Source organism: Drosophila arizonae, chromosome 2 (genome assembly GCF_054131065.1).
Source record: "Drosophila arizonae isolate 15081-1271.41 chromosome 2, UAZ_ARI_1.0, whole genome shotgun sequence".
NCBI lineage: Eukaryota > Metazoa > Arthropoda > Insecta > Diptera > Drosophilidae > Drosophila > Drosophila arizonae.
The window spans coordinates 14282032-14295126 of record NC_142922.1 but is presented as its reverse complement, the minus strand read 5'-3'; the positions used below and the strand labels follow the sequence as shown (position 1 = coordinate 14295126).

Here is a 13095-nt window from a genome sequence, read left to right as displayed (position 1 = left end):
AAAAGAATGTAAGAATCTATGTTAACTTTTCGATATTACATCTTAAATCGTCTTTAAAGCTGATGTTCTATGCTCAATGCTCAACTGGATTTTAGAAAAGAACAAAATAAAAATGTTAATTATGACATACACATATATGAATTTGTTGTAAATCAAAATTACCACAGCAACGTAAATGAATTAGTGTCAAAACAAATATGCTTAAAATAATACAAAAAATAAATAAATAAATAAATACATGTATATGTAATACATATGTGGAAACGTTTACTGCAAGCAACATATGGCTCTAGGCGGAAAGCTTTCAACCTACGACAACTTTCGAGTCGTTGACTTAGGCGAAGTTTTGCAATTAGATTTGACGCAGCTGGCAATGCCGCCATTTAGAGCTTTTGAGCTTTTCATCATTTATAATAGCTTGACTGAACTTTTAACGGATTTAGATCGTCGCGAAATGCAAAGCAAACAATCGACGGCGCGACTTCGAACAGTACAATTGATCAGCAAAGAAAAGCAATAATATATGTACAGAAGCGGAAATAATTTGAAGAAGTGTTACACTTAGACTATTCAACATTTTGTATTTCCTCGATTGCGCTATGAGTGGTGTCTTGCGTCGCGGTTCCCTGAATTTTGATTGCGTTGGCAGCTCACGGGGCAGCCTTGATTCCAACCTTTATGGCGGCTACCGAGAGACAAAGCCAGCTCCAGGCACACCGGAAATAAAAGTAATTGCAATGGATTTTCGTCGCCACTCCGATGACCTAAAGAAGGTCGGCCTCATGGCTGTCGGCGTGCCAGTCGCTAGCCCTGTCAAGGACCTTAGCCAGGATGTTGATAGCGATGTTCTATCCAATTTTCTGGGCCATTATCGCAAATGGAGCTTTATGTGGACCTTTCTGCTCTGCCTCTTCCAGTTGCCCACCACATTTCATTTGTTTATGTTTGTATTTCAGGTAAGTTTCTGTTTGTGGACTGACAAATATTTGCACAGTTGATTGCGTCGCTCACTCATAGCCAAATTATAAATTGCCTGCGGTGTTTTGTTGTTTAGTGTTTTGTGTGGTAAGACATATCGAAGGCAATTATGCATTGCAACGGTTTTAATAATTGATTTGGTTCGGTGATGGGAAGAGAAAGTTATACTTGAGCTGATCAATCGATTGATTGGTTGAATTTCGTTTGATCCCTTCCATTATCAAAATATACCAAGAAATGTGTGCCAAAAGCTTACTTCGTAAGACGTAAATGGGTTCAATTAAAATACTACAACCGTATTGATCCTCAGCAGTGGACACTTCAGTAGTTTTTTAATGAGTAAGTGCAAAAAGAAAAATAAGTAATATCAAATCTCACATTCGACACTCGCTGGTAGTCTGTTATCTTGCTGAAATAGAAAACGTGTGATAACATAAAAGCCCCGGGCATCATAAGTATGCGGCCCGCCACCACTTGATAATGTTCTGGTTCTTACACAGCAATACGACGAAATTAATAAATGGCTATGGGAGTGCGAATAATAATACCTATTTGCAATACATATGTGGTATAATCTACATACATACATAAATTATCTGAAATTTGTTAAAATTTCATGCCTTTAAGGCATTGTCGATGTCGCGTGTGCCATGAAATCCGCTCATGATTGACCTTCGAGAAATTTGCATTGCCAGCGTTCATACTTATTTTATACGCACCCAATGGGCTTCTCAAGTTTGCAATCTGCCATCGTTTGTCACAGCGAATATCTGTCAGAAACTTAGATAAATTTGCGTGCAAGTCAATTGCGAACACCGATTTAGGCACTTCGATTGTTTGATTCGGGGCACGATAATAACGATAATCGACTAGCGTGCTAATGTGCATTTGAAAAGGTAAACCAAAACAAATATATAGAAAAAAGAAACAAACCACAGTGTACCTTGACATGTACGGTGTACAATAGAGCTTACTAAATACGAAAGAATATTGCAGCATCAAGAAGTCAAGAACTTAAGATATATGTACCTTAGTACGACTACTAACCAGTCAATAATTTCATGTTCATAACCCCCAATCAAGGGGCCAATCTTATATGCACGGAAATAAAATTGGCTAACTAACGAGCAGCTAATATTACCTAAGCTTAACTAATTGATCGGTTGCATATGATGTAATATTATAAAAATTGCAATCATATGAAACTCCATATACGTATTACTATAATGCAATTTTTATGTAATGGTACATAGGGCGTATAATTAAAAGCGGGTTACAAAATTTAGGCTTTTAAATATATTTGATATATTTGCATATTAGTACAATTGTTATGTCCATTTAGCCACTAGCTTACGCAAATGTCCGACTTTGTATGTTAACACAATTTTGGGATCGGCATAATTTTTGATATTGTTCATTCTGATTCAGTTACCTAACCCTACCCACTGAAAATGCTACTGAGCTTTAAAATTTAACTGAGATAAAATATGAAAAATCGCAATATTTTAGGCATGTGCAAAGCTGAGCTGACACTGCTCACACGTGAATGTTAAAATTAAATGTTAAAATCTTACAAATATTCTAATTATTTTATACAAATAAAAATAAATGTTGTCTAAGAATTTAAAAACATATATTATTATTCTCATATAAATAAATATTTAAAAAAAAAAATAAATTAAAATTAGAAATGTCAGTCTGGAAACACTCAGAAAGCGGTCAAATGGCTTCACTCTTTTGCTCCAATCCCTATTTTTTTTTGTAAAGAGGCTCTGAGATTTATGGCTTGAGCTTAACTAAATTCAACGCTCAACTGGGTTAATTTATGCTAAAGCTCGGTTCATCAGTTAAGCGCAGCTCTTTTGAGCGTCATTTCGGCTTTGTTCAATTTTATCTGAATACCCCTTTAAAAATCTTGTATGATGGCGCACCTGTGCAACAGTGACTTCCACTTCGATTTCAACACCTGCCCGTCTAACAACTCAGTTGTAAGAGTAAAGAGCACGCTTGTGGTCCACTATATGGCCGAGGCTCTCAGCAGTCACACACGAAATCATTAGTTACGCATAAAAATCGAACTTTGCATATGCCTATATGCTCATTGTCCACTCATTTGCTGCTGCTTTGAGTGCGTTTCTTAACTGAAAATATATAAATTCGCAAACATTCTAAATCAGTTTAATTGTGTCGCAAGTGGTAGTCGGTTGACTTTGCTCTCTAATTCGATTCAAATCGGGCGCTCAAAATATGCAAACGGTCGAAATAAATACAGCTGGCGAGTCGTCGCCCATGTTGCTAGCCACGCCCATGGTCGGCACCGAGCAGTTGGAACTTCTCCAAATGAAGACGTTGCAACGACTTTTGGGCTCCGTGAGCCGCTGGCAGCGCATGTGGTGCGCTCTGCTATCGATCCACCAGGCCATTTGTACGTTCCACATATTCGTCTATGTGTTTCAGGTGAGTGATCCCCAGAACCAAGACCTTACCCTGGCCATATAAGTTACTTAACTGCAGTTACACTCGCAGTCGCAATCGCAGTCGCTGCGAGCGTCGTTGCACTTCAACGCCTCAATAGCGACACGAACAAGCCCCAACAACTTGTAACCTGCTTTGATGTTCTGCGAGCAATCACATAAAAACACACACAAATCACATAGCATTCTGTTTGAATTGCCCGTGTTTTGTGATAATAAGTAGTCGTAGAATAAGAAGTCGTAGATAAGAATTGTGTGAATGTAGTAAACGAAATGTTGTTTAAAACAGCATAACTGATCATAATGAGTAATTTTCTAAATATAATCTAAAGCGCTTTTAAATAGAGATATAATTATTTAATTTGTTATTCATCTTTTATTAAGAAACGCGTTTGTTTAAATACTTCACAAATCTCAGCAATTTTATTCAATTCTGGTTAGACCAGCTGGCTCAATCGAACTCCGGTGAACTGACAGAGTTCTTAAATGCCTGATATATAACATATATTGATAACTAACTCACCTTACCTGAAATGCTCGATTTTCGAGCACCTTAAACTTGGATGTGAGTTGTTGCGACTGCAAAAGTTTTCAATTAATTTCCACACCCACTGATCTATATCAGGTGCTGGCCAGAGGTTGCGCTAACCAAGGTTAACTTTGAAAGGTTACTCCGGCGCCCCGAGCCAATGGCGACCGCTAAATGTGTCTAAATATATCAATTAACTAAGAATAATAAAAATACGCAAATATTGCTGGGCCAGTTTGTTTGCCTGCGAGAGAGGTACACTGGTTACACTTCTCTTTGGAAATTTACACTTATATAAATGCCAAGCGTTCTCCAATATATCAGAATATATTTGATCTATAAGTATATACCACTGCAGTAGGTTAGTAATCATACAATGACCCCACACAAGCACAATTAATAATAGGCTATCAAATGCAAAAGGCAACAGGTTTGCAAGATCTATTGTGTGTTGCTGGGGTATTTGTAATCAGTCATCTTTCAGTATTCGCCCTTAAAAATGTATTTATATGTCTACATCAAAACCGTCATATTCTAATAACAAATTGTGTATGGATTACATAAAATAATATAAATAATTACTTTCATTTTAAAATTACCTTAGATATGATCAGCACATAAATAAGAGTTGGAAACTTTAAATACATAACAAGGCTCTCCACACTTTTCACTTTGCTATTCATATAAAGAGGCATTGTCGGCTTGAGTTTCAAGCCTAATTGGAATCAATTAATTGTTTATTTCTAAGAAAGGCTCTAAACAGTTAAGTAATCTTCAATCCAACATTGCCTGACTGCTGACCAGTGTGCCCGATGTCGTCATTATATTAAATTGCAATCAGGTGGAAAAAATAAAAATAGAAAACAAATATTAAATAAGACAAAAGCACACACATACTCGCTGACAACAATCGGCTCGAGCTCGTGCAAATGTATCTGCAAACTCATTCATCAAAACGACACAACTTATAAGCGGTGGTGCAGTGGGGTGGTGTGGCTTGATGGTTGCAGCCTGGTGGGGATCATGCGGCTGAGCCCACGCTATAAAATTCTATGTTGGTTTTGTATGCAAATGCCTGAAACGTGACAAGTATGCGCCGCAACAGTTGAAACCACAAACAACGGCTACACGGACTCACAGTTTATGGCGTGAGAGCACGGCATAGACGGATAGATAACAGCAATGTTATATGTCCACATATATAACTCGTTAATCAAGGAACGAGACCAGCCGGCAGTTTCGCAGAGCATTAGCTTTTACTTGTGCTCTCATTAAATCGACTAATTTACTTTCCACGTGCGTCGACATTGGTGTCGTTGCTGTTGTTAATGTTTTTGTGTTGTTTTAGTACGAACTTCAACTTGAACTTGAAACCATTTGCTCACTCACAATAACAACAACACCAACTCCTAATGGAAGCACGTACGAAGCGGAATCGAATCAACCTGTTGAACAATTGCATAGCGTATACGCTCCATGCGCCGTAGCTCAAGCCCGAGTACTCATGTCCGGTGAATGACCTCCCATCTACCCCTGTTTCTCCACTCTCCTATGTCATGATATTGATGACTGTCTGTTCCATATTAAAGTCACCACATCAACATCAAACAGCCTCGCTGGCAATCCCAACCAACCAGGCAGGCGTATGTTTTCCAATTTCCCGCCTGCTGTAACAGCCATGTTCAATACTCATGAGAAGTCATTGGCCTGCATTTTATTATTTTTACATGCAATCGTTTTTTTACAGCCAACATCTACATAAACTTCGCCATTGACCAAAGCGAAATACAAATGCATGCAGCGTTAATTAATCAATTTCCAAGTGCCATCGTAAGCGCCAGTTGCCATTAGTTAATTGTATAGCCTAACATCGACTTATCGATTGAATACAAATCAAACATATATACTCTGATATACGTATAAATAATAAAAAGCACGCTTTACTCAGGCAATTCAACTTTATTGCAATTTAGAATAGTTTTGGTTGCAATAGTTTCTTAAATTAATTTTTTATAATTACTTCCACCTAATTCAATGAAACTAAATCCATGTGCTTTCTAAGTACTACTTAAATACCTTGTTACATAGCTCACACATTCGAAATGCTTTGCACTAGGAAAGTCAATTGTTTGAAAATGAAAATAGACAGCTAAAGCCAATTTGAGAAAATTGTAAAATTTTAAATGCTTTAACGACTATAACTATCAAGATTAATTAATAGTAAAAAAAAAAAAGTGTTACCGGAATCAACGAATTCAACTGCACTAAAGCGATTTTACTAATGGAATGAAGTTCTAAAGAGAAAAAATTCAGGTGAAAGTAAAATCATTAAAAATAGTTGTTAAATGAATAAAAATATACATATATAAATACATACATATAAAACATGTATAATTTTAATTAATCATTAAATAATATAGTATAAGGGAGAGTGAAACAATATAATTGGGTATGAATCGTTTCACTTGAGTCTACTGATACACAGAAGCTTATTGTCGAATATCTCTAATCATTATTCGAAATACTAATTTTAAGCAAATTATATATAAAGTTAAGAACTTCTTCTAGTCAAATTCATTCATTTAATCAACATTAGAATGAAATCATTAAATGAAAATAAATAAATAATCTTTTGTTTGTTTTTGAATGCATAATCTACTTAATTATCCAAAAACCAATCTCGATGATACCTAACAGAAATCGAAATAAATAAAATCAAACCAAATTAAACCCGTTTAGAGTTTATTTAAAACCTAACATTTTTATAATCAATTAATTTTGTTATTCATAGTACCATTTATTTTATTTCATTTAATTCTACATTCTAGACCGCGCCAAAGGATTTTTGGTGTGCCAGGCCAGCAAACCTTCAGAACCTGAGCATCACGGAATGGCGGAATCTCAGTCAAACCCCTAATGGCTGCCAACTGCTAGACATTGACTATAGTCAGGTTATTTTAGACAATGGACAACTAATCAATTGGCCGAGCAATACCTCTGCAGTGGGCTACAGAAAGTGTCAGCAATTTGAGTTCTCCGATGTCGATGGCGATGCCAAGACCCTGGTGCAAGATTTCGGCTTAGTTTGTGGCAACAACATTACAAACTATGTGGAAATGTGTTTTCTGATAGGCGCAGCAGCTGGAGCAGTGCTGTCCGGCTGGATCTCAGACCGTTTTGGTCGGCGACACACATTGATGAGCTTTGTGCTTATACAAACCGTTTTCGGTGAGTCCATTAAATAGTTTATAGGGCAATCACTGAGCAAATTGCATGTGCTGGTCCAGTCCAGCCATGGCGTCTATCTTCTAAATGTCATTTAAATTAAACTTTTCAGACCACGTGTCGGTATGGGTCTTGGTGTGGGTGTGGGTGTCTGTAGTGTGCGGTATGGGCTCGCAGCACATGCATTTGCATTTGTCCGCAGTACAGATTTTAATTGAGTTTACATTCTTATTTACGTGCCTGGCCTTGCACCTGGCATTCCCGCCTGACACTCTCATGCCCTCTCTCACTGTCTGCTTCACGTGTTTTTGCTCTCTTTCTATCACACTGGTGCACAGGTGGTATTTTGGCCTTCTCGACATCGGTGGCCATGTTCATGTCGCTACGTGTTATAATTGGATTCGCATCAATGACCGTGACTGTTGTTAGCTTCGTGCTAGTCGTCGAGCTGGTATCCGGCAAATGGCGCACAATAATCGGCATATTAAACATTTTGCCAGTGGCCGTCTCCTATGTCCTGTCCTCTGGCATTGCCTATCTGATCCGGGACTGGCGCACACTGCAGCTGGTCATATCCTGGCCATGGCTAGTCATGTTATCGATTTGGTAAGTAACTATAATGATTTTTTTAAATATTAAAATTTTCCATAGATCTATTAAGTTAAAGAATCCAGAAAGTTTACTAATTTTAATAAGATTCAGATTCATCCAGCATCCAATGAGTGCTAAATTTATGTATTTCTTTATCATTAAAAAATTTAAGCAAGGTATTTTATAGTTATCCAACATTGAAGGAGCGACAAATTATATTAAAGTTTTCTGTCTCATCGAATATATTAATATATATAATGTACATATATTTTGTATACCACTGTATATTTGCACACGCGTAATGTCTAAAACTCAATTACTTAAACACAATACAACTGTTTTCATACAAAATTACATAAATCATTTGATTTCAGTATTGTGTTAATTACATTGTTTGCTGTTTTGACTAATTATTAAATGAGTAATTAGTAAATCTTGCTAAAATCTTAAACGTTCTAATCTCGATTCAAAGCTGTGTTTACAACTTGCGTTATTTATGATAACGATTAAATTATACATTTGTATGCGAAGATAATATCATTTTTGATTCCGAATGAAATATTTGTTTATAATTCTTTTAAAGTACACGTAACAGGATTTCTCAGTCAAGCAAATTCATTTTAAGGTTTATTCATGTTCATTTCGAATGTCAGAGCTAAACAAATTTTCGCTTCTGCTTTGAGCTGTTAGTCTATTAATAAATCCTTAACACAACGCAATTAACTCTATAGCGCAATTTCATAAGAATTCAATCAGCTGAAAAATCTTTCCGGTTTCAAGTGATATTGATGTTTCATGTGTACTTGACTACTTTTTACTATCTACGATCTATTTAAAATATATTATTTTATTTATTTTCATTTCAAGCAATTCTTAAAAAAGTGTTAGATAAGTCATATCGTTAAATATTAAATATTTCTTTCTTTTGTACTTACCACTGTATATATAATTATTATTATTATTATTAAACGAACTTTGCCATTTAATTCAAATTAGTGTTAATATAAACATAAAATATAAAAGTTTTCTAGTTATTAATATGACAACTACAAAAAATGCATATATATATATATATATATATATATATATATATATATATATATATATATATATATATATATATATATATATATATATATATATATATTGGGTAGTCTAAAAAGTCTTTTCGTATTTTGCCAATAGATGTCGTTGGCGTCGTATATCTCCAGTGCTACCAATCACATTGTGTACACATTGTGGTGTTCGATTGGTAGCACTTTAAGCTTCGATTGCCAAAAAAAAAAAATGTAATTCAAAGAATTTGAAAAAAGTTACAGCTGTTCAAAAATGAGTGAAAATAAAGAAGAAATTCGCTATATTTTGAAATTTTTGTATAAAAAAGGGAAGAATGCCACGCAAGCCACTAATGAAATTTGTGATGTTTACGGTGACGATGCTCTATCAGTTCGTGTAGCACAACAATGGTTCGCACGCTTCCGTTCAGGAAATTTCGATGTGAAAGATGCACCTCGCTCTGGTCGACCAATCTTTGAAAAAGTCGATGAAATTATGGAAAGGATTGACCAAGACCGTCACATAAGCAGCCATGACATCGCAAATGAACTAAACATTCATCATCAAACGGTTCTGAACCATTTAGAAAAGGCTGGCTACAAAAAAAAGCTCGATGTATGGATACCACATGAATTGTCTGTGAAAAATTTATTGGACAGAATTAACATTTGCGATTCTTTGCTGAAACGAAATGAAATCGAACCATTTCTGAAGAGAATGGTAACAGGAGACGAAAAATGGATCAAATACGACAATAATGTGCGAAAAAGATCATGGTGCAAGAGTGGTGAAGCTCAACAAATGGTCGCAAAGCCAGGATTGACGGCTCGAAAGGTAATGCTGTGTGTTTGGTGGGATTGGAAAGGAATAATCCACTATGAGCTGCTTCAGCCTGGTCAAACGATTGATTCGACACTTTACTGTGGACAACTGATGAGATTGAAGCAAGCAATCGAAAAAAAACGGCCAGAACTGATCAACAGAAAGGGCATCGTATTCCATCAGGACAACGCCAGACCACACACATCTTTGATGACCCGGCAAACACTGAGAGAGCTTGGCTGGGAAGTTTTAATGCATCCACCATATAGCCCTGACCTTGCAACTTCGGACTACCATTTATTTCGGTCAATGCAGAACTCCCTTAACGGAGTAAAGTTGGCTTCAAGAGAAGCCTGTGAAAATCACTTGAAGCAGTTTTTCAAAGAGAAACCACGAAAGTTTTACACGAATGGAATTATGTCTCTAGTGGAAAAATGGCAAAAGGTGGTCGACCAAAATGGTGCATATTTGATTTAATAAAGTTTATTATAAATATTTAAAAATATGATTTGAAGTTTCATTACAAATACGAAAAGACTTTTTAGACTACCCAATATATATATATATATATATATATATATATGTATATAAATCTACATATATGGCTATGAGTTCTCTGGATTAACTTGTCACTTAGTCATGTGCCTATATTAAAGTAATGTTAAATACATAAATATCCAAATTATCTATGGGCTATTGCTACGAGTGACACGAACTACTAGCAACCTATTAAATTAACGTATTTTGTAGCTACGTGTAGCACGTGTACAAAAAATATATTGTAAATGAGCTTCCAAAGCTTTCTGTAGAATATGTAACAGATAGAAATAAATCCGAATTCGAAATTTGTATTAAAAATGGGCAGCATTTAGAACTTAATTCAAAATAATGTAGGTAAATTTTGCAAATAGTTATTTGAATTATTTGAATATGTAAATTGGGCAACTATAATGCTGCCGGATATCTCCTAGTCGTCTACTTCCGACTAGACTTCTGCATCTTGCTTTTGTGCTTAAGTCTGTATTTGTTGAATTTATCGTTTTAAGTTCGAGCTTTCAGAATTGTTTACGAGTATGTGACTTGAAACCGCATTTAGTGCGTCAAATAAAAAAAATAGAAGCAAAAAGTTTAGGTAACCATTTCATTGTTATTTTCACGTTCGCTTTTAACTTCAAAGTGAAAACGAAATGTGTAACAAATTCCTGACAGCCACTGACCAAGGATTGACAGCATTTGTTGCGTGGGATCAATTAGATTTCGAACGGACAAAGGCAACGTTCCACACATTCCTCAATATTTATCCCAGTTGCTCGTGGCGATTCGCTCAGATTAGCCGCCTTTGCAGTAGCTATGCATTGGCATTGTTTGACTTGCTCGAAATCGAAAGAAAATGAAAAATTCCAAAGTGTCATTGGTCAGGCAATAAATACAAAGAGATGACATTGATTCTCTATTTGCTTCAACAGGTACTGGCTGCCGGAATCTCCACGGTGGCTTCTGGCACAGGGACGCCTCGAGGAGCTGAATCGTCTAATTGAGGGCGCCGCCAAGATGAACGGCACCGTGCTGCCCAACAACTACCAAAAGATGCTGGAAGCCGCCGTACCCATTGAATTGCGGCAGGACACCTCCCAGACGGAAGCTGTCACCACAGTCGTTGAGGAGAACAAGATACCATCTGATGTACCTCACTTGAATGTGCATGTAAATCCGCTGTTTGTGGTCTTTGGCAGCAAATACTGGCGTACCACTCTGCTCACTCTGATTATTTGGTTCACCCTAATTATAATCTACTTTGGCCTGACGCTGCACTTGAGCAACTTGGGTGGCAACGTCTACGTAAATAGCGCAGTAGCCGGCAGTGTGGAGTCCATTTCGATATGCATCAGCATCTTCGTAGTCATCAAAGCCGGTATCAGGCGCAGCCTGCTGGGCTACATGTTGCTGCCTGGCCTCTGCTGTCTGGCCACCAACCTGGTGCCCCAAAACGAACACAACCAGTCAGGCGTCATTGCTCTCGCCACTATAGGTGAGTGTCCGATAGAAACTAATATACATATTTGTATTTGTACTTGTATGTAACCTGAATTTTGTCTTCCAGCCAAGTGTTTAATAGGCGCCAATAATGCCATTATACCCACCTACACGGCTATGCAGTATCCCACTATTGTTCGCAACTTTGGCGTCGGCATGGGTAACTTGGCATCAGGCATAGCTCTCATTCTGGTCCCCTCCTTGTGGCAGCTGGTAAGTTACTGAGGTCCAACTATTGTTACCCTTCCAATGAATAATTTATTTTTCTCAAACTTCTAGGAGCATTATGATGCTTTGCTTCCTCTGAATATAATGGGAGTTTGCGGTTTGATTGGCGCTGTTGCCATCATGTTGATGAAGGACGTCGAATAGTTTTTATCTCTTCGTATTTGTATTTATTTTATGTACATTTCTAACTGTGATATATTGGCAATATCGGCCAATGGGCCTTCACAAAATCATTTTTCTCAGCGTTTGTCTATCATTTTATGCTTTTTTAGTACACGTACATATATTTATAAATCATTTAAATTTTAAAAGTTTTCTAAAAGTTTTTTTAAATTGTTAATATTTCTGTAGACTCTGATATTTTAGATTTATTGACATTAACCGGACGTACTTCGTTCGTGATACTAAGTTAGTTAAAGTTATATTTATCAATTAAGAGAAAATGTCTTAATCATTATCATCTACATAGCTAATTATTGACACATATGCCTTTGTCTGTCTACCTACATGTTGCTCATGCTCCTCTTGGCTTTTGCTTAAGATTGTATAATCATTTAATAAATAAGCATTACACTAAATCGAATTTGCGAGTAGTGTTTGTCTTAAATTAAGTTCTTTGATTTAAAAGAATAATATAAAACAGAATAAATAATAATATTAAAACTGATCGAGCATAAATTCATTTTATTTAATATGAATACATTTCCTCAATTACTTTATTAATCGAAAGCTATATGAAATCATAACATAGTTCCCCAATATCTTTCATTTATCAGTTGAATTAAATGTGTGAGGCTACTGCAACATATTCGTAGCTACTTAGCCAATACTACAACCCAGTGCGTCCCACTGTAAAATCACACATACGCCCTGTAGTGGTTCAAGCACAAATTGGGCTTTGTATTTTAAAAGCGCAACGCTTTCAAAAGCTGGAAAAGCTGAACGTACAGCGTTGCCACATGTATTTATTTTTGGCTGAGAGTCGCGGTAAAAATAGTTTAAAAATTGAAGCACGTTCCAAGAGCACACATACAATTCTCAACACAAGCAATATGTATCCGAAAACCATCGCAGATTTGAAAAAATTATTGCGTTCACTTTCATTTCAAGATGCGTTAACGGCTTTAACTGCTTAAACGTTCACATGGTAGCCACAAC

General features: G+C 36.4%; 1 protein-coding gene across 2 annotated transcripts; it reads left to right on the top strand.

Moving 5' to 3' along the window:
• The first annotated feature begins 375 nt into the window (after positions 1-375).
• On the top strand, positions 376-12604 carry LOC108609208 (organic cation transporter protein). 2 transcript variants are annotated; one of them, XM_018000942.2, is made up of 6 exons: positions 376-956; positions 6810-7209; positions 7545-7812; positions 11142-11704; positions 11777-11922; positions 11989-12604. In XM_018000942.2, the coding sequence occupies exons 1-6, from the start codon at positions 600-602 to the stop codon at positions 12079-12081; spliced, it is 1827 nt and encodes a 608-aa protein (XP_017856431.2). In that variant the 5' UTR covers positions 376-599; the 3' UTR covers positions 12082-12604. The 2 variants fall into 2 exon arrangements, with proteins under 2 accessions (XP_017856431.2, XP_017856432.2); XM_018000943.2 differs by lacking the exon at positions 376-956 and adding an exon at positions 990-3435.
• The last annotated feature ends 491 nt before the right edge of the window (positions 12605-13095 follow it).